This window comes from Budorcas taxicolor, chromosome 3, assembly GCF_023091745.1.
Source record: "Budorcas taxicolor isolate Tak-1 chromosome 3, Takin1.1, whole genome shotgun sequence".
In the NCBI taxonomy this organism is placed as follows: domain Eukaryota; kingdom Metazoa; phylum Chordata; class Mammalia; order Artiodactyla; family Bovidae; genus Budorcas; species Budorcas taxicolor.
The window spans coordinates 84,424,931-84,447,197 of NC_068912.1; the positions used below are offsets into that span (position 1 = coordinate 84,424,931).

The window sequence follows — 22,267 nt, forward strand, 5'->3', positions numbered from 1 at the left end:
AAATAAGAAAAAGGACTGGGGATTCAAGGGAGTTTCAGACAATAAACCTGAGTCAATTTGAAATTAAACACTGATATATTGACACAGTCTGAAGGTGCCTTAGATGCATTCTGGATCAGCTGGAACATCATCAGAAACTGTGGGTTTCACGTATCTGTTTGTTAGGGCTTTGTGAGGTAAATTTGGATGTTTACCTTTTTAAAAATGATGTTCAAAATTTTAGAATTCCAACTTCGTTCAGAATAGTACCGGTGAAAGTGGTGCCATGGTAAATGCAGAAAGAATATCTTTCTGTAGGTACAGGGGGTGGGGGAAGCCGTGAGCCAAATAGTAAAATACACGCCCCATGGAGAGACACATTCATTCCCCATGCAGCAGCTTTAAAGCTATTTACTTGAAAATGAGCACTGCCGGACTGAGAGGAGAAAAATATGAAATACATTCAGTAGCCTCCTAGCATTTTCCAGAGGATCAAGGAAGGAAATGAAGAAATTCCTGATGATCTCAAGTTATTACAACAGCTCATTGTATTATACATGGGTTGATTGCTTATAAAGTGCTTTCAGATACATCATCTGATTATACTTTTACTAAAGCCTTAGGAGAGAAGAAAGGCAAGAATCACCTGTTTCCATTTCACAGATGAAGAAGCTGAGACACAAAAGGTTAAGTACATTTCCAGGGTCAGTTGGGAAGTGGTAAAGTGCACATGCAAATATTTTAAAAAACATTTCACAGCCAGGAAGGTGACAAAATTAGGGGTGTCTCATCCCTCTTGCACCCATGCACCCGTCAAAGCTCAAATCAGAAGACTGGATTTTTTCCTCCCAAAACCCAGCTTCCTCTATCAGGAAGAACTGTCAAGCTCATCACTCCTTCAAATTTCATGCTTGCTCTTTACCCTATAGGAAAAGAAGAGTGAAGAAGATAGAGACCAGGTCTTATATTTATTCTTGTCCATAAAGTATAGTTTAAGATGCTTGTTAAAATCACATGAACTGGCCTTTCTTGTCATACATGTACTTGCTTAAATGCTCACAAAGAACCCACTTCCATCTTATTTTTGTCTTCCTTTGCTCTGCTCCATCTCCCATTGCAAAGATCCCTTCATGTCGAAGTCAGCTTGGCCAGGGGACACACATTTGTCTCACACTGCTACAAGCTACACCCAGCTCGGCCTCACACAAGATTTCCCTTCAGAGTGTGGGAAGCTGAAGGCTGCGGGCAGACGAGGACGGCAGTGGCGGGGAACAGAGCGGACCGGCAGCTGCGCAGCTTGTGATGCTGCCAGCCCCAGGCAAGTCCCAGGGAAAACCGCTCCTCCCCGACCGGCAGCAAACTCTCCATGCCTTGCCACAAAAGCACCTTGCTCTGTCTGCGGACCACCAACCTCAGAGGCTGCGACTACAATCCAGCAAGCACAACAGCTGCAAGTTGCTTGATGACCATCAAGGCTCTGAAACAGGAAGAAATGGGCTGGGGACTGCACAGGGCTAAGCGGAGGCCCAGCAAATACAGATCAAATCATCTATCACCTTCCCAGCAGCAGACTTCTCTGGAGAGCTTGTGCTGCAGGCACACCATGCCAGACAAAAGCAGTACCCTAAGGCATCGGGGAGAGTCATTCAGTTCTGCACTTACAACTGGTTTTCATCCACACACACCCTGGATGGTAGTAGGCACTGTACTAAAGAAAAAAATGGTGGGTGATGAGGGTTATATAGTCCCTGCCTTCATGGGGTTTACAATCTACTTTAAAATGAGGCTGGCCTTTGCATATGTTATTCCCAAAAGCACATAAATAAGTGAGACATGAAAATTGCCATAATTTGATTTGAAATTCTGAACGAATGACTTTCAAATAAACTTTACAACTTGGAAAGTTAAGAGAACAATTTCAATAGGCTTTCAAGTAACTATTGGACTTCAGTCTATTTGGGGGAGAAGGGGAGAGAAGGAGAAGCCTAAGCAAGGCAGAGTGATAACAGAGTAGAAAGAATTTTTTGATAGGGGACATGATATTCAGGGTCTCGGGTCTACTGCTAATTCATGTGTTATCTCAGGCATATCTCTTCGCTTCTCTGGGCTTCATCAGTCCTGTATTAATGCTTGGAACAGTGTCAGGCATCCAGCAGGTCCAGCTGATGTTTAATAAATAAATATTGGTTCACTGGATGAACAATACATGAAGGTTTAGTGTGAATATCTCTGTGGTTCACTGTAGACATTAGAGATAAGAACAGTCAAACAACATAGTTCATGAAATTTTCTTACACCCCCAATGACACACCAGAAAATAGTGTCAAAGGGGCTGAGCGGCCCGCAAGAAAACGTGGGCCTATGACTGCTTGCGATACTTTCTCACTGTATCCTTCACGCTTGAATTTTGTGACAATTTAAACTCAACAAAGAGCCTTTTTCTGATTCCAATCCAGTAGGCTAGTTCCTTGGCTAGCAAGTTCAGTGGTGCCATGCTAAGCCCTTTCTTCAATATTTACAGAATAAAAGGCAATTTTGGGTTTAGCTTTGAGTGCATCAGATTTTGACAGCTTGGAAATGTCATTCTCAGAGCAAGGACTTTTCACACGCACAGAATTCTGCCTCTAACTGTTCTATAAATGCAAATGCAAATATCCTTGACCAGAAAACCTTGAGCATCATGTTCTAAGAATGTTAGTGAGATTACATGAAGTTCTTTTTAACTGTATTAGTTTCCATCCAACATCTCCTAAATTGAATTAGAGTAAAGTGGGGGAAGGCCTAGGTTCGAAAGGTGGATGCCAAAGAAGTCACATTTTAATTTTGTCTCTGCCTCTCATTTATGGATGCTTTCTATCTGTCAGCCAAGAAGTCAGCAAGCTTCACTCCAAGGGAAACATGCTGGATGACTGGCCATCCAAGAATTAAACATGATATGACTATCGTGTATTAAAACCTGTTCAGACACACCATGCCTTAGCCAAATTGAGCCTTACATGGTGGATCAAATGTTCTTTTTGCTTAATAAGGATGCTATATCTTTTCTCTCACATATACAGAAGCTGAGAATCCCATTTATTATTAAGAGCATTAGCATTCTTTGATCAGGAAAATATACTGGTGTTACATTTCTTATTAATAAAGGAGACCCTCTAAGAACATCAGATTGTAAAATTCAAGGAAATAGGATACAGTGAAACTCCTCTGCATTTAGAACTAAACAGGAACAAGAAGAGCTTCGCTGGTGTCTCAGTTTGTAAAGAATCCGCCCACAATGCAGGAGACCCAAGTTCGATCCCTGGGTCGGGAAGATCTCCTGGAGAAGAAAATGGCAACCCACTCCAGTATTTTTGCCTGGAAAATTCCATGGACAGAGGAGGCTGATGGGCTATATAGTCCATAGGGTTGCAAGAGAGGGACCCAACTTAGTGACTAAACCACCACCAAGAACAAGAAGCAGCTCCGACAGGAGAGGGTAAGAGAGAAAAAGAGAGGGCAATGGCAACATGGCACAGCCGCCCCAGTGTTTTGAAGAGCAGAATGTGTAAAATCAGTATGAAGTGGCTTGTGTATTCTGAGAGCTCCCTCCCCCACTCCATTACGATACAACTCCACCAACCTCAGCAACTCAGATAAGTTCTATGTGTGCACAGAACAGAATCATGGGGAAAAGGCTCATTCCAACATCTAGGACACAGGCCATGGGAGAGGGCATTGTACAGCTTGAAAAAAGACCTATCACTTAAACTAACTGCAGGTGTAGGAACCGAGAACCAAGGGACCTTAGCCTGAAAGCCCTCCCAGAAACATGCAGAAACACTGGGTGAGGTTCAGATTGTTTCAGTGTGTGGAGTGGAGGTTTGAGCTCATTCTAAGGTGCAAGAAAGTTACAGGCAATATCTAGGAACGTACATACATTTCAGTATTTGTGTGGAATGGAGGTCTGAGTTCATTCTAAGGGGCAAGAAAGCCACAGGTAATATCTAGGAACATACATTTCAGTATTTAGGTCAAATGTTTAATAAAGCTCTTGTATGAACACCTACAGCTTAACTATTGCTGCTTCTTGCATAGTTTTTATCATTTGTACCCACTTTCACCACAGACCTTAAATACCTTCAGGAGATCAGTCAAAATTCATGGCAAATATTTATTTAAATATTCATCTTCCTTATTAGAATATATGTTTGATGAACACTGGGCTGCACCTCATTTATCTTTATATTCCAATTGCCTAACACAAGGAGTAGCACATACATTATGAATAATAAATATACAGATGACTAAGAAAAGGGGTGGAATTACTTTTAAATATATATTTCCCTGAAAAGACTCTAAACTCCTAAAATGGTGGTTATCAGGGACGGCTGCTAAGTTGCATCAGTGGTGTCCGACTCTGTGCTACCCCATAGATGGCAGCCCACCAGGCTCCTCTGTCCCTGGGAGTCTCCAGGCAAGAACACTGGAGTGGCTTGCCATTTCCTTCTCCAATGCATGAAAGTGAAAACTGAAAGTGAAGTCGCTCAGTCGCGTTCAACTCTTAGCGACCCCATGGACTGCAGCCTATCAGGCCCCTCCGTCCATGGGATTCTCCAGGCAAGAGCACTGGACTAGGGGTGGGAAAATGCAAGGGATGTTACTTCAGGGTGCATACAACTAGTGGATAAGTAAGTCCGGAGTTCTAATACACAGTATGGTAATTATAGACAACAATACTGTATTATACACATTAGACTTCTAAGAGACTAGATCCTAATTGTTCCCAACACTAGAAAATGATAATTGTGTAATGCCATAGAGGTGTCACCTAACGCTACAATGGCAATCATATTGCAACGTAAAGGTATCAAATCAGCTTTAAACATACAAGATGTTATATGTCAAATATATCTTAGTTTGAGAAAAACACTTTTTCAAAGGTATAGAGAACAAATGAGTGGTTATCAGTGGGGAGAGGAATGTGGGAAGGGGCAAGATAGGGATGGGAAAAACTTTAAGCTCCCGAGGGCAAGATCCATTCATTCACTCATTTGTTCACTCATCGTTCACTCCAAAATATTTATTTGATTGCCAGATACTATGTTTGGAACAGAAACTCCTTCCTACAAACATTGATTTCTTCCCCCCAGGGTAGTCTAGTCTACACTATCTAGAATAGCCATGTCCTCAAAATACATGTTAGGGAGACTGGAAAAAAACATTAGGGCTTCTATTTATTTTTATTTTGTATTTTCTAAAAAATAATGATGTATTTGTTATTAATAATACCATCTCCCTCACTTGGTACCTATGTCAGATTGTCACACGTGACCCATGGCACATAACACTATCCCTAGGGAAATGCGGAATTCTGCAAATCTTTCTTATTGGTTTAATTTTAAGCATATTGTGACACATTACTCTTTACATTAGTTAATGTTCACCTAAAACAAGTGACGAGATTGTCTAGTTTTGACTGATTAACCACTACTGGTGTATCATCACCACTGTCATTCTCTAGCCTCATGTTTGCAATTTCCCTGGGAAGAAGGGGCAGGACACAGAGAAAACACATTGAAATAATACAATTATTGTACTAATAATACAAATTACTTGAGATTATTGTCACTGCTGAGTGTAAAGCATTCCAAGACATTTCAAAGCACCTCACTGCTTATCATCTGTACAATGCCAGAGCCTTCCCCAGAAAAGCAAAGCAGCACTTCCTCTGCCCTTCACTAGCTGTTGGCCACGGATCTGCGCCTCAGCTTCCCCGAACCTCATCCTCCAGGTCTTAGATTAGGTCAAATTAAGACAACACAGTGCAACAATTTAAAGTGCCTAGCACACACACACACTATTATTCTACTGAGGTCAGTTTTCTCACCACGCCTATTGATGCACAGAATCCACACTAGAAGAGCTCTGAACCCAGAATACAAATGTCCAACACAACAATGTATGATCAGGCGACCCCAACTTTGTTAAGCTACTGTATTCTGAAAGTATGATTTCCTGGGTCAATTTATATAGAGAAGCGCTACCCAAGTCTCTTACTTTGAGCGGCTTTTATCCGTGGCCCTTACTAACAATTCTGCTTAGAAAGAAGTGAATTTAATAATGTCTGTTGAGATGAATAAAAGGATGCATTCTGGAGATGATGAGCAGCCCCGGGCACAACTCCTCTTCACTGGCTCTTCCTGGTACCTGCTTTTCTCTTTTCCCCTCTCCTTCCAAAGGGAAAGTTAAAGGCTATTCTTAACTACTGGTCTGCCACAGAGACTTTTGTATCTTTTCACTGTTAAAGACATCTTAAAATATTTTCCCTCTCATGGAGCCTATTTCTCAAAGTATTTAACCTACCATCTTTACTAAATACTGGATCATTTATCTCCCCTCCATCTTTTATTAGATGAATTCAAACTACAACTGCCAAACAGGTCTCTCTCTGTGTTACATGACCAGTGAGCTCACAAAGTCAAAAGCAAAAACTGTCAGCTATGCATCTTATTATCCAGGGAAAAATGCACAGTTTCTTTTAAGATTTTTTTTCTTTGACTCCATTCAAGAACCACCAGTTGGTAACCACTGGTCAGGAACACTGTTAGTGCGTGTTGAATTTTACTTATATATCTTTCATGATAGCAATTTGCAAATCTACTAGAACTCACTGCACATGCATGTCCTGAGCACTGCTACCTTTAGAACTGACTGATGCTCTGACAAGGTGACTCATCCCTTCTCTATATTAAAGATCTTACTTATAGTCCCAAACTGTAAGAAGGCATTACATTGAAAAGCTTTCAGTTTGGACAGCATTTGCAATTTTAAAAGATAAACCTCTCTAAGGAGTTAACATGATCTGTGAATGGGGGACATGCTAGGAATCAGATATCCTAATGAACTTTGTCTTGCTCACTTGAAATGGAGAATTAACCAATTCTTTTAAATAATTCAGAAATCTAAAATCAAAGGGATGATGTACAAATTTCTATTGTACTGCACAAAAATGGGGAGTGGAAATAAACTCTTTATTTTTATGTTTTCAATAAAACTACATTCCCACATCTTTTCCAAGTGAAATACTTTCAAATTTATTGGCAGTCATAATTGTTTTATACCATCCAACAAATACAATGGCATCTGGTAAAAACACCTTACAACTACTTTTATACACTCCACCTTCAGCACAAAAATCAAATGAAAATTTAGTCCATTGTTTAAAAATATTCACTGTTGATCCATATAGGAATAGTGCTTGAGACTGTAGGAAAAAGGAGTAAAAATGTTCATATGAAAAATAAGAACATAATTTTTCCAAAAGAATGTAATTGTGCCCCCAAAATTAAAAACAAGAAAATGACACATTCCAGATTGCCATCTAGCACAGAGTTTGTTTCCATGAAGCAAAGAGGTGGATGAAAGGATGGTAGACTACACTTTGTCGTGCATCTCCTATGAATCACTACAAGTTCTGGGCAATATACACATACACACATCCACAGAGATACATCCATATACATAATCTGCATAGAAACAGTCCTTTCAGTTCCGAGGATTAATTAAGCCTGCGGGTGCCTGAGCAAGGCTGAGGCAGATACCTAAGAGTATGAGATGCTCATCCTAAATGAGCGAACAACACAGGGAAGGAAAGGAACGAACACTGATTAAGCTCAAAGCAAAACAGCAACTAAAATACATTTCCTGAGAAGGCGATGGCATCCCACCTTATAAATAAGAAAACACAAGTCCAAAAGTTTGCCCAAGTTACAGAACCCGAGTTTGAATACTGTTCTTTCTGTAATGTAGCAATTAGCTTCTGACATGTAAGTTTGTAAACTCTGTCCTGTGAGTACTCTTTCTGCCTTCTTGACTGTGGGAAAGCTCCCTAAATTCTTTTGTGTCTCAGTTTCCTCATCTGTAAAATGGGTACACTAATAATACCAATCTCCAAGGGTTGTATTGGAGTGAAATAAGATCAGGAATCTAGACCTCTTGGCACAGTGCCTTGCTGTGGTGGCCACAAAAATGAGCCACTCATATCACATGCGACAAGAAGCACCACTGCCTGACAACTCCAGTCTCTCCCCTCTGGATTTACTACCATGTTTGTTCCAGAGAGCTTCCTCCAGGCTCCCAGTAAATGATTAAAGAAGAGGATACTAATGCAGACTGGTTCCTATGGGGAGAAAAAAAAAAAAAAACAACTTTATAACAAGTGACTGGCTCAAAGACTTTCCACTGGCCTGTACAAAACTTTCTTAGAAGCTCCCTCACGTCTAGGATTCTTCCTCCCCAATCCTCCTCCCTTTCCTCTCTCCTCTCACAGGTATCAGATCAGTATTGCAGTCTGAAGCCTCTGCAGCCAACCTGGCTCCCTCCCTTTATAGCTCACAGATGTTAGCCCCCCACATCCCTGCACATCTAATTCCGTAAGGGCATATTCTTCTTGGGAGACCTGAACTACCCCACCAGCACATGGAAAACCCACAACAAATGTGAGCCATTATCAACAGCATGACTGTTACCAGCAAATTCATTATTTTTGTCATTACCTGGCTCCAAAGCCCAACACAGTTTAGCCCTGATTTCCAAAAGTGCTTTCCTTGAATCTGTGGACATTATCCTTTCTTTAAGTTGGAGGGTACAAAGACCACATCATGTTCTGATAACACATTCAAACATGTTTTATCACAGCTAGTAAAACAGCCCTAAATGAGAACATAATATATATTTAGATTCCTGTAGAGCATAAAGAAAATAGCACCGTTTATTTTCAAGTCAACCTAAAGGTCTTTTCTCTACCTTACTTTTGAATGTGGACTTTTCCAGTGCTGTGTGATTTGACTGATTTTCCACTTTCACCATCTTTCATGAGGCAACCAGTCTGCCAATATCTAGGACTTGCGACAAGATATACTTCCTTTGAAGAAGTGACTCACATGATGTCCCTATGCCTTACTCAATTACAGTTCCACTAATTAAACTTACACACTGACCTGGATGGGTTGAATGGCTCTCAACTACAGTATTGTACCTACTGACTATGCCACACAAGCAGCTTATTGTTCCAAGACAACGACTGGGCTACCGGCAGATGCAGAATGAACGGAATTTAAGCAGTTGAGTCATTAGAACTTCGTGATACTCTTCTCAGGTCTCATTTCCAGCAGGTTAAATTCCAGTGGTTTGACCCTTTGTGATCACTGAAATCATCACAGACTAACTGAGCCGTTTCCAGTACTGCTCTTACTGCTGCCCGTGTAACCTCCATGGGAGTGTGCAGAGAACTAGGACTGGTGGCCAGATACAGTACATGACTTGGTTTCGATAAACAAGTCCTTTTTTGTAATAAATAGAGCCCATGGAATACTAAAATACTTATTTGTTGTGGTTCTGCAAAGCAAATTTAACTTGGTATCTTGTGTTTTTATTTGCTAAATCTAGCAACAATTGGGAGGCAAAAAAAAAAAAAAAAAAATCAAGCTTCGTGGTCATGGACTTGAGACCTGAGGATTTACAATCTAAACAGAGTCTTGAGATAAGGGTTAAACTGCAGCCCCACAGATTTAGATCTCCATTAAATGAAAAAAAGAATTGTTTGCATGAGAGAGTATGTGAAGTCAAATATCCTATGCAAGTGACTCTGTTTTCAGTAACGTATGCATAAGGAAAACCTCTGGGGATACTAAAAGATACTGCCACGGCAGACGACAGTCTCCTTTGACAGTGCTATGAATTAGGCCATTTTGCTTTGTTCACCACTCAACATTAAGTATCTAACACAGCGCAAGGGCTCAGGGTATATCCACTACATCAAGAAATGAATGGATTTGGTATGTGCTTTCCTTGTTGAGCATATTATAGTTTATCAAGGATTTGCTATGTCTTTCCTTGGCCAACAAAGTTCAATATAATTTGGCTTCCTGCTAGCCCTGTTGCCAACTGCTCTTCTTTCACTTATGTGCCACAAGCCACCCTAACCCTGCTTGTTCCTCCAACATGCCTCTGGGTCTTTCCATTTACTGTTCCCTCTTTCTAGAAGAGAAGTCCCAAATATCTGCATAGTTCTCTTCTTTACTGTCATCAAGTCTTAGCTCAAAAGTCACAGGTCAAAAAGGCCTTCCCTGACTACCTTCTGTAAAAGTGTCCTATACTCCACTGTTTAGCCCTTGGGTGTGCATGCATGCTAAGTCACTTCAGTCCTGTCCAACTCTGTAGCCCCCCAGGCTCCTCTGTCCATGGGATTCTCCAGACAAAAATACAGGAGTGGATTGCCATGCTTGCCTCCAGGTGATCTTCCCGACCCAGGGATGGAACCATATCTCTTTTGTCTCCTGAACTGGCAGGGGGTTCTTTACCCCCAGTGTCACCTAGAAAGCCCCGTTTTTCTTTATCTAGCTTTGTCTTTCTTCATAATATTTAACATCACCTGTTATATTATGTGTGTTTTCTTCCAGCAGAGATGTTGTCTGTTTTACTCAGTAAATCTGGTTCTGAGAATACATCTGATAAATATTTGCTGAAAGAATGAATGAAGCCTTTTTCCCCTTACTAGATTACCAGGTCCTCCAGAACGGGAAGTCTGATCCATCGCTGTAGTCCCTCGATGCATCCAGCATATAGTCCAAATGTACCCAGCAGATTCTTAATAACCACCTGGGCTCCCCACGTGGCTCAGTGGTAAAGAATCTGCCTGCCAATGCAGGAGACACAAGAGATACAGATTCGATCCCTGGGTTGGGAAGATCCCCTGGAATAGGGAATGGCAACTTACTCCAATATTTTTGCCTGGAGAATCCCATGGACAGAGGAGCCTGACTGGCAGCATTCCATGGGGTCGCAAAGAGCTGGACATGACTGAGTGACTGAGCAAGCAGATGACTTATAAGAAAACTGAGGTGCAGGTCTTTAAGTGGCTTGGACAACTGATTTCTCCTTAACAGATGCTCAGTGTCAGGCTTATAATGGCAGCTCTCCTTTGCTAATCTGACCTATTCAGAAGCTGTGATTTGGCTTCTATTTGTTCATCTCTTGAGTTTACAAATTCAGCTTGCTGAGAAGCTCTCTGGTTACAAAAATACCTACAGAGGTCTAAGAAAACACCGACTTTCCTTCATGGAGAGATTGTTGGAAATCTATTCCTATTGTGCTAGGATCCACCACCACATCCTTTATACTTTTCTCTTTGGATATTCGCCATACGATGCCTGTAGATAAGGCATATGAGACTCGCCTGTTCTCTTTGGGTTAAAATCAACCAAGTGTAGAATTTAACAATTGAGAAGGGGCAGAGTAATCTGCAGTAAATACTACCCCTCCCCCCACCTCGATTTGCGCTATCCCAGTAGATTTCCTTAACGACAAGGCAATGCCAAGGGAACAGAGTTGCCTGGAGCTAAGTGAAACCTGAAGAAGAGAAAAAGAATGAGGAAGCTGTAGAGGGAAAAGGTGCCAAAAGTCCTTGTGGTCACATGAATTTTTCTAGCAGACAACTAATCAATCTGGATTAGCGGCTCCAAATCCCCAAATAAATTATTTATATTGCATTCAGTTTACTAATATGGTCCACAAATGGATAATTCTTTCCCCAAAATGATATACAGGATTTAAATCAACAAATTCACCCCCAAGTGTCAAATCAGACCCTATTATGTATGGCAAAGAGAGCTTATACACTATTCCTGACCCAAACTAGCTTCCCTGGTAATTCACCACGTGGATTTTTCAGTGACAGGGAGAGGAACACAAAAGCGACTAATAGGAGTGCACTGTAGGTCCTTCTAAGAAGATCTGCCGAAGGTTCTATCAGGGGCTATCCAGGGTTCAAACCCAGGGAACAGAGAGCAGTGCAGACGGCGCGGCCCCTGAACAGCAGGCGCAGCACCCACCACAGCTTCTCCACGCCACTGTGACTTAACGGCAGCCCCTCATCTGATTTCTTTTCTGAGCCCAATTCAAATACGAACAGCATTGCTTCCTGTTTTGAGAATTGAGATCTCTGGATATATTTACACAATCCCATATAAAGTATAAAGAAACACTTAAAATCACTTTTCTATTTGATGTGTCTATTCTATGTTACATCCAAATGGTTGTTTCTCCTGGACCATGAGTCATAGACGCAGAAGAAATTTGAGGATGAGAAAGACACCCCTTTATATTTTCTTTCCTCTATACAATTTGTGCGTGAGGGATTGGTGGTGGGGATAGGTTTGCGAGGGGTGCGGGTAGCGAGGGTTGTGTCTGGAATAGACCACCCAGCCAGTCCATTTCAGAATTTGGAAATCAGGGGAATAGGAGTCTAATCCATTCCCTATTTTGGCTACTAGCCAACCACTTAAAGTCTGTTCACCTAGTTAACCTGTATATGTAGACAATAAAATATCCCTAATGTGAGAAGTAAATGACTTTTTTAAAATGACAAATTTCCTCCTCCTCTTTTCAGTTGAAAAGGTCTTTTACTACCCTGGATCCTGTAGTAAATAAAGCTCAGAGTACTCTATACTGTGTTAAGCCTGTGGAGGAAGCCTCCAGTCTCACCTGGTACCTCATCTTTCTAAACGCAAGATTCAAGAATTTACTTTGTTGGAGGCATTCCTAAAGAGCCCCTGCAAACAATGATGGATCACATTTGCTAACAATATTTAAGAAAGCACAATTCACCTGGCCTCAGACTGACATTTTAGATTAAACCAAATTCTAGTTCCCCAGTCTCTAAAACAAGATAGACTAGCTCCATCTCATTGCTGAAAATTCATCAGTCAGAATTTAATTACACAGATCTGGAAACCAGAAGGCATTTAGGTTTTAATGTTTCCCTGAGTTGGGACCTTTACAATATTTAGAATATTGATCATTACTGTTATTGCTGCTATTTTGGTGGTCACTCTACTGTGTCTGTCCCTGCAGGGTTTTTGGAAAGAACACTGCTGAGAATAACTGTTGCTAGGTAATTGTAAAAGAAAGTCATGCAAATTATGAAATATTGACAAGCTTTATTTACAAGTCAATGGTGCTAGAGTGCTCCTGCTTTCCCAATAAAATGTTAACTGTTCAGCTGTGCACTGCCTTCAAAATTCCAAAAATGACACAACTAAAATGACCAATAATCAAAATAGTTCCTGAAACAGCAGTCCATTCAGTAGAAACAATTCTTAGCATTTAGAAATATGAATTTTATTTTACCTTCCAACTATGTACTAATATCATACTGCAATATATCTCCCATATATTTGAGGAAGTAATGAGAAAAAAGTTAAAGCAGAAGGCCTGAACTTTGTAATGATTATCAGATAAAAGAATACTTGTCCAAAAGAGAAATATAGATTTATATTTCTTAGCTCACCACCAAGTTACAGAGTTAATCCTACATACAAATCTTAACTCAGGAAGTCAGTATCCTTGGAAGTTATTTCATTAAGTATTGAAATACTCAAAATACAGAAATGAGTTACTAATGAAAGTGAAAGTGAAGTCGCTCAGTCGTGTCTGATTCTTTGCAACTCCATGGACAGTAGCCTACCAGGCTCCACTGTCCATGGATTTTCCAGGCAAGAATACTGGAGTGGGCTGCTATTTCCTTCTCCAGGGGATCTTCCCAACCCAGGGATCGAACGTGGGTCTTCTGCATTGCAGACAGACGCCTTACCATCTGAGCCACCAGGGAAGCCCACCAGTGAAATAATAACAACTGAGATTCCCTGTTCATCTAGCAACACTTAGCAACAATACCTAGTTTGGTGATACAAGATCATAAACAAAGACGCTGAACATGAACACGAGATCCAACCAATACTCCAGGGTGATTTTTGAACTGGCAGATAGAGCTGGAAATTTTCAAAATCTGGGGCAAACATCATGATTAATGGCTTTCCACTGATTGCAAGTGGCCCACCTGAGAGTTGATGCCACCAACACACATGCAACTACCAGGTAAATGAGGAAGAGTCAACATGATTAAACCTAAAGAAAATTATCTAAATACCAACCCTGATTTCCTGCTATAAATATCACATTTTTAAAACCACTAAGATGAGATTATTATTATTAGCAGCTTGTATAAGTGATGAGAGATAGTAAATAGGAAAAACAAAATCTAATCAAAGCTTGTGAACACAGCTTTTCTTTTTCTGGCGCAGGAACTGTACATTGTCTTCTTTTGTTTTAGCTAAGGGTGCATGCCCAGGAGTCCCCGTTGGGGTTGTGCTTTCAGACTGCCAGTGCTGGACGACGCTATTCCCTCAGTCACTGCCTCAGTGTGGCCCCACGGAAGTGTGCCTGGAATTAAGTAGGAGGGCTATCACATGAGCTTCGTCCTCATGAATGCATGACCCGATGCCACACAGAACCCAAGCTCTGGAGGACTGTTCACAGGCCCTGTAAATACTGAGGAAGCATTGCAAGTATTCTGTGCCATAGAAACTCTTAACAGTAGCCAAAGTACCTCCTGGGAATTCACAAATGTGCTATGAGTAGATCTTCAAAGTCGCAGTCTAACATATAAGGCTTTAAACCTTCAGGAGCTCTTGAAAAGCCAGAAAGGGGATTTCTGTAACACGCAAAAGGATTAAATGAATGATAACAGTCAGATTGAAAACTTCAATCTGAAGTAGGATTCCATTCTTTATGGTCATCAACCATAAACGAACATGATGGTATTTCATATCTTTGATCACACCTGCTCATTAGGGTGGGGTGAGGGTGGAGTCACAACTTGATCTACTATGTCCGTTAGAATAGCCCCGAGCTCTGGCTTCCCAGCACTATTAGTCATAGCTGTGTATGTATGTCCATTTGTCATACATGCACAACTATACAACTTTCCCCCACAACCAAATTAGATTTCAACTTCTTCAGGGTTTTTATTTTTTCTTAAAAACCTCTTGGTAAATCAATAATGAGCAAATACTCAAAAACCATTTGGGGATAACGACAGTTTATTTGTCTACCTATTAATTTTAATAAATACTAGGTATGTGTCGTGTCCAAAGCATCTAAAATTGGTCGTGAATTCCGTCCATCAACAGCTTATAGTTTTAGTAAGGGAGATTCGATTTGGTTTGTGCCAAGGAAAAATTCAGCCCAGATTAAAGACATCTAAGTGAATTGCCTTCTTTCTAGAATAACCTTCTTGGGCCTTCAGATGAAGGCCCTAGCAACTCTGCGTCACTTCTGTAGTTCTCAGCTCCTGAGAGGGAAACAGAATGTGAAGAAGAGAACTAGGCAACAAAAGAGATATGCCACTACAGGGATTACAGACAGATTTAAGAGACTTAAACCTGACATTTCAGAACAGCGTCGGTATCTACAGAAGATGTCTCTATACAGTCCTGGTTTATCGCTGACACTCTTCCTCTTTCTACTCCAAGTCTCCCAGCTTGTTTCCTTTTGAATATGCGTATCTCATTACAGAGCTGAGCTTTGCCAGACATCCTGGAATGTGAAGTCAAGTGGGCCTTAGAAAGCATCACTATGAACAAAGCTAGTGGAGGTGATGGCATTCCAGCTGAGCTATTTCAAGTCCTGAAAGATGATGCTGTGAAAGTGCTGCACTCAATATGCCACCAAATTTGGAAACTCAGCAGTGGCCACAGGACAGGAAAGGTCAGTTTTCATTCCAATCCCAAAGAAAGGCAATGCAAAAGAATGCTCAAACTACCACACAATTGCACTCATCTCACATGCTAGTAAAGTAATGCTCAAAATTCTCCAAGCCAGGCTTCAGCAATACGTGAACCTTGAATTTCCTGATGTTCAAGCTGGTTTTACAAAAGGCAGAGGAACCAAAGATCAAACTGTCAACATACGCTGGATCAACGAAAAAGCAAGAGAGTTCCAGAAAAAACACCTATTTCTGCTTTATTGACTATGCCAAAGCCTTTGACTGTGTGGATCACAATCAACTGTGGAAAATTCTGAAAGAGATGGGAATCCCAGACCACCTGACCTGCCTCTTGAGAAATCTGTATGCAGGTCAGGAAGCAACAGTTAGAACTAGACATGGAACAACAGATTGGTTTCAAATAGGAAAAGGAGTATGTCAAGGCTGTATATTGTCACCCTGCTTATTTAATTTCTATGCAGAGTACATCATGAGAAACGCTGGGCTGGAAGAAACACAAGCTGGAATCAAGACTGCTGGGAGAAATATCAATCACCTCAGATATGCAGATGACACCACCCTTATGGCAGAAAGTGAAGAGGAACTAAAAAGCCTCTTGATGAAAGTGCAAGAGGAGAGGGAAAAAGTTGGCTTAAAGCTCAACATTCAGAAAACGAAGATCATGGTATCTGGTCCCATCACTTCATGGGAAATAGACGGGGAAACAGTGGAAACAGTGTCAGACTTTATTTTTGGGGGCTCCAAAATCACTGCAGATGGTGACTGCAGCCATGAAATTCAAAGATGCTTACTCCTTGGAAGAAAAGTTAGGACCAACCTAGATAGCATATTCAAAAGCAGAGATATTACTTTGCCGACTAAGGTCCGCCTAGTCAAGGCTATGGTTTTTCCTGTGGTCATGTATGGATGTGAGAGTTGGACTGTGAAGAAGGCTGAGCGCCGAAGAATTGATGCTTTTGAACTGTGGTGTTGGAGAAGACTCTTGAGAGTCCCTTGGATTGCAAGGAGGTCCAACCAATCCATTCTGAAGGAGATCAGCCCTGGGATTTCTTTGGAAGGAATGATGCTGAAGCTTAAACTCCAGTACTTTGGTCACCTCATGTGAAGAGTTAACTCATTGGAAAAGACTTTGATGCTGGGAGGGATTGGGGGCAGGAGGAGAAGGGGACGACCGAGGATGAGATGGCTGGATGACATCACTGACTCGATGAACATGAATCTGAGTGAACTCCGGGAGTTGGTGATGGACAGAGAGGCCTGGCGTGCTGCGATTCATGGGGTCGCAAAGAGTTGGACACGACTGAGCAACTGAACTGAACTGAACTGATGGTTATCTTTGAGTGCTTACTATGAACCCATATTATGCTGTTTCACAGGCATATTCTCATTTTGTTACTCAGGAGCTAGGATCTTTTAGTGTTCCTATTTTACTGATAAGAAGACTGAGATTGGGGCGACACCTTACTCAAAGTCACCCAGCCTCGTTTTATTTGAACTCAGGCCTGTTTGACTCTAGAGGTGGAGTTCATTACATTATACCAGTGTTGAGTTTCAGTGATTCTGACATTTTATCTCTGGGTTTCAGATAATTCCTTCAAAATTCCCATGTAATACTCTAATTGGACAAAGATTTGTTTTCTTTTACAGTTAAGTCTTAAGGGAGTACAAGAAAAGAAAGCAAAAATTCTGTAGAAATAGAGAGACTAGTTGCGCAGGGAAGAAACAGCTGCATCCACTTTAGGTAGAGTTACATGGCCTAGTTTATGGTTTTGGATGAAACAGCATGTTACCATTTGTCTATTCATTCTCCATGGTTTACTAGGAAAATACCATTCGTTTCCCATTACCTTTCTCTTCAAGAGCTAGGATAAAAAGAATACTATTTCCCCTCGAATATATACATAAAGAAGGAATAATGAGTTCCCACTTTATTTGAAGATCAGAGTCTGTCACTTCTTCATCCACCAAGATTTCAAAAGCTCTCTAAGAGTTTTGTTGATACATTTATGAGTGTTCTCTTCTTAAAAACAAAAAAGAAAGAAAGAAACAAACAAAAACCTTTCAGGAACTCATCTTCCATAACCTGGGGTAATGAAAACGAAAGAAGAGTCGATCAAAGCAACCCCAGAAAGTCATCTAATGCATCTAAATACCTAGTCCAGAAATCTTCATTTATTTTCCTTCAGGCATTATACATCTTTAAAAAAGAGGAAAAAAAATAATTTTTTTCCTCAAATAACTTCATCTGAGATTGACAAAAGGCAGAAAGAGGAAACCGAAGAGGCTGGTGTTCCTCTAGTCTGAACTCTAGTTGGAACTGTCTAAGATGAAGCAACATCTCTTTCTCTGAAATAAATAGAAATTTGAAACATAGGAATTTATTATTGTCTCTCCTGGATATTAATACTTTCCTTCTTTGAACTCACATGATCCTTCCCAAACGGTACTGTGAATCCTTGAGGTGGCCCCAAGTGATCTGCGGTTAACAATGAACTTGGCTAGTCTCTCGTCTTTGGCCGAAAAATTCAGGCTCAATCCTGGTTGCTTTTTGGAATGGGAAATGCACAATATCGGTATTACAGCAGCTCCAGAAAGGCATGCCAGGCCTCTCATGCCCTCAATTTATATTTGCATGTGAACAGCTTGTCGGCCATTTTATGAAGACAGATGAATCGCAGGCCCGCAAGAGGGGCAGCCAGACCCAAACACGAGAACCACACACCCCAGCAGCCCACCAGTTCTTAACAGTGAAAATAAAATGAATACCTCTGGACACAACTTCAAGCCGATTATACATAGATATATTATATGTAAAAAAGAGATATATAAGCCATCACCTATAAGTCAAGTGGGAAATAAAGAGTGAAACTAGTCTATAAATATCACTCTTTAAAATGTCAACAAAAAGTAAGATGTAGCTGTTTATGACACTAAAAACAAGCCTTCAGAGGTCTCTTTCTCTCTCTCTCTCTTTTTTAATGCCTGCTGTGAAAAGACAACTTTGATACGTAAAATACCACCAAAATACCAGGATGAGGAGAGGAATAGCAAGACAGTGCATATTTAATATGGGAGCCCAGCAACACTGTAGAGAATTTCTGAGGCTTGGGAAATGAACAAATCCTGAGAAATCAGTGATAGGCTATTCAAAGTGATAAAATCAATCCTCCACCCCACAACACGGACATAATTCAGTTTACCTATCTATTCTAAAAGATCGGGTGGAGACCAAAACAGAAAAATAGAACAACAAAAATAAGACAGTCAGGAGGAATGAGGTCATTTTAAGTAAGTGAAAAACAAAATATTATACTAACTAGAAAAATCATACAAGGAATACTGAACAACAGTCAACTTTTATTTAGTGTAAAGTACTATGAAAGATACTATTGTGAGCATGTTATATATATTATCTTATTTAATTCTTCAACATGTCAGTAATATTATTACCATACCACTTCAAAGAAGAAATAAGTCAGTACTCTGTGAGGGTAAATAACCTATTCAAAATTACAAAGGAAAGAAAGAATAGAGGCAGAATTTAAACACAGGTCTGACACCACCGCCTGAGCTTTTAGCCACAGTGCCATATTCCCTTCGAAGGCCCTTCATGCTCAAGCTACCATTAGAGGCTTCAGCTCTTTCATCAAGGAAGAGCACTATGGAATTTTAGGAGATTATATCCATGAAAGTGTGTAATACAGTCTTTAGCATGTGATGAGTACCACTAGCTCACTTCTCAGTTTTCACTGAAACTGATGGTTTTACTCAAATTCTAACCTATGACAACTGTTTTCGTCCTTGAAGCACATATACTACACACTTAGTATTTTAGTGGATGCTACTATGTTCATATATAAAGTGTGTATTCTAGGTTAATCAAATTCCTGTAATATACAGCTTATACATTTATGCAACTGACAAATTTTATACTGTCATGTACCCTTACTGTTTTAGACAACTTAAAGCGAAAATCTTTCAAAGGCAGACATCATTTTCTTACAGTAATTATTTAGCAGAAGCAAAAATCTTCCAAAAGGCCTCAAAAATACTTGTCAGTCAATAAACTTATATCATCGTGAAGAAGATCGTGGGTCACTTGCCACATTAAAAGGAACTGAAATAAAAAGGCATTGGCTCCTCACTTATGCTGCAAATGATACTGATCAGGTAACTCAACCCTGCCTCAAACAGTAACCAACTTTCCTGGGAACGAAGGTTCTGGATTCATGTCAATGTACGGCAAAACCAATACAGTATTGTAAAGTAAAATAAAGTAAAAATAAAAATTTAAATTAAAAAAAATAATGATAAAAAGAGTACCCTGATAGAGTTTGTGGCTGAGGGGAAGGGTTTGGGGCTGTTAGAGTGATCCAGAAAATTCCTTAAGTTCTCAAAAACTGTTCTTACTGTGTGGGCCACCCACTCGGGCAGACCTTGAAGTCCTCCTATTTGGTTGGCTTCGGGCTACCATGGACTCTCAAAGCAGCAACCAGAGTCCCAAACTAAACTTACCATTTTCCGGCTGGTCCTTAATGTCAGCATCACTTGGCTGGCTGGGACTTTCAGATTGACTTGAATCTGGAAAACATAAAAATACAGCCAAAAATTACAGGGTCTGTGAAAGAAAGTGGATCAGAGGTGGCAGACTTCTCAAAGGGTTCAGCATGTAAACCAGGAGTGAGAATATTACAGAGGTGACGTGATGATCAAAAAAGGAAGAAAGAAAAAGCAGGGCAGCAGCCGCAGCAGCCCATGCCTTCAGAGAGGACTCTCAGTTCTGTTTACACCTCCGGCAGCACTTGGCTTGCGCCAGATCATAACTTAAAACTCTTCAGAAACCATCCTCCTACACAGAGACCCTTTCCAAACTGCTCTTCTCCATTATTTATACACTAGAGTCTGATAAAGACTTCATCCTTCATTACACACATCTGAAGTTTGATTCAGAACATAATAAAGTGTCAAAACATATTTTGAAGCTGGTATATAAAAGCAACCCAAACAACAGAAACAAGTTCTGTTGATATTTAGCTCCGTATTACAGCAACAGATTATGCAGACTAACACCATTAAATACTAGAATCCTAATACTCTAGCGCCTTTACTTAAAACAACAGGATCGCTCAAAGACATCTTTCTAAAAGGTATTCATCTCCCCCCACTTGGTAATTATTCTTTTCCTCTTGTACCAACGCATCTGGGAGATCCTAAAGGGGCTTGTGAGCAAAAACAGGTTCTTGCACACCTTTATTGAATCGCATTTATTTTTTATTTTACTGATAAAAATACAACCATTTTTAAACTAAAAATTTAATCCAATCAATTTAACTTCTAAATGAGACAATTTAAAATAAAGTAACATATAATTTTAAGATGAGATAAACCAGTTAGATCAAAAACTTTCACAGAATTAGAAGTAAGCATACTTATGATACATTTTCTTGGGGAAAGGAGAAAAAAGGCAAACTATTTCAAGAAGAGAGTTTTTTTACGTAAAGCATTTTTCTGAGACTTGAAACAGTATATAATATTATCGAAAAACAAAAAATTTTCTAGAAAAATCTCTGTATCTATGGAAAGCCTGGATCTGCACTTTACCTTGACTTCACAGAGTTAGAACGGGCTATCTGAAATCTGACCCCATTTTAGCAAGAAGTTCAATGCAAGATCAAAAGGTCATGACACTTAACTGTGATTAAATTGAAAACATTACTTCTATTTCACCAATAGAGTTACAGCTTTAGCATGCTCTTTCTTGCGGATACTGCACTAGTGGCCCTAGGTCGAGAAGCACTAATTTATTACTGTAAGAAAGACTCCCTGCTTTTAGGCAAATGAAGATTTTAATTATTGGAAAGTACTTTTTTTTTTAATGTCTATTTTAAAATTTTTAGATGCGCTTAACCTGGTGCATAGAGCAAAAATTCTAGATTGAGTCAAAGGTTCAAATGTGAAAATCTGAATTTTTATTTAAGTCTGGCAAAGTGATAGCTTTTTATCATAATGTAACAATAGCCATAGTGAAAACACAAACCAAAAGTATTACAGTATTTCTCAAAAAGCCTTAGAGAAATTCTTCAGAATGAACCACAAAGTTAAACACAAAGTCTGCACTGAAAATTGGAACATAAACTGGAATATAAATTTATATTCAATCACATTTGAAATTTTAACTCAATCAATTAATATTACATTTATAGCAAGTGATTTTAAAATATGGCATGATTACCTTCTCTTTTTCTAAGGGAGTATTCTGTAACTTTGCAATTAAAAATTATAAATTAAACATTCTTATAAGTAATTCAACATGTTTTAGGAGAAAGGCATACCTTCATTATTTGTGTACTGCAAATTTTTAAACCATTAATATCCACAATTGAAATCAGAGAAAATATCTAAGTTTGTCTTAGGTAAAGTTAAAATTCTTCTTGATCATGTGCCAGTATAGATACCTAAAATTTTGCCAAACAGAACTTGTTCTTTGGAATAAGACTAGTAAGCCTAACTTTCTATTTGATAGCTTAGCCGATGTTCTTTCTCTTGGTGTATTAATATCTTTATGACCAATCACTTCTTTGTGAACAAAAGGAAAAATATTTTTTTATCTCAATTAATTTACATATACCACAGCCAATTACTTTTCTGAATTTTATCTATCAATACTAAGGCAAAAGAAATAAT

At 39.8% G+C, this 22,267-nt stretch overlaps 1 protein-coding gene across 4 annotated transcripts in view; it reads right to left on the reverse strand.

Annotated features, from left to right (window-relative positions):
- Positions 1-22,267, reverse strand: part of NFIA (nuclear factor I A) — a 394,800-nt gene that overhangs the window by 175,435 nt on the left and 197,098 nt on the right. For all 4 annotated transcript variants that reach the window (XM_052636594.1, XM_052636595.1, XM_052636593.1 and 1 more), the window contains exon 3: positions 20,099-20,164. In XM_052636594.1, coding sequence (XP_052492554.1) covers positions 20,099-20,164 — 66 coding nt within the window. The remainder of the gene's footprint in view (positions 1-20,098; positions 20,165-22,267) is intronic.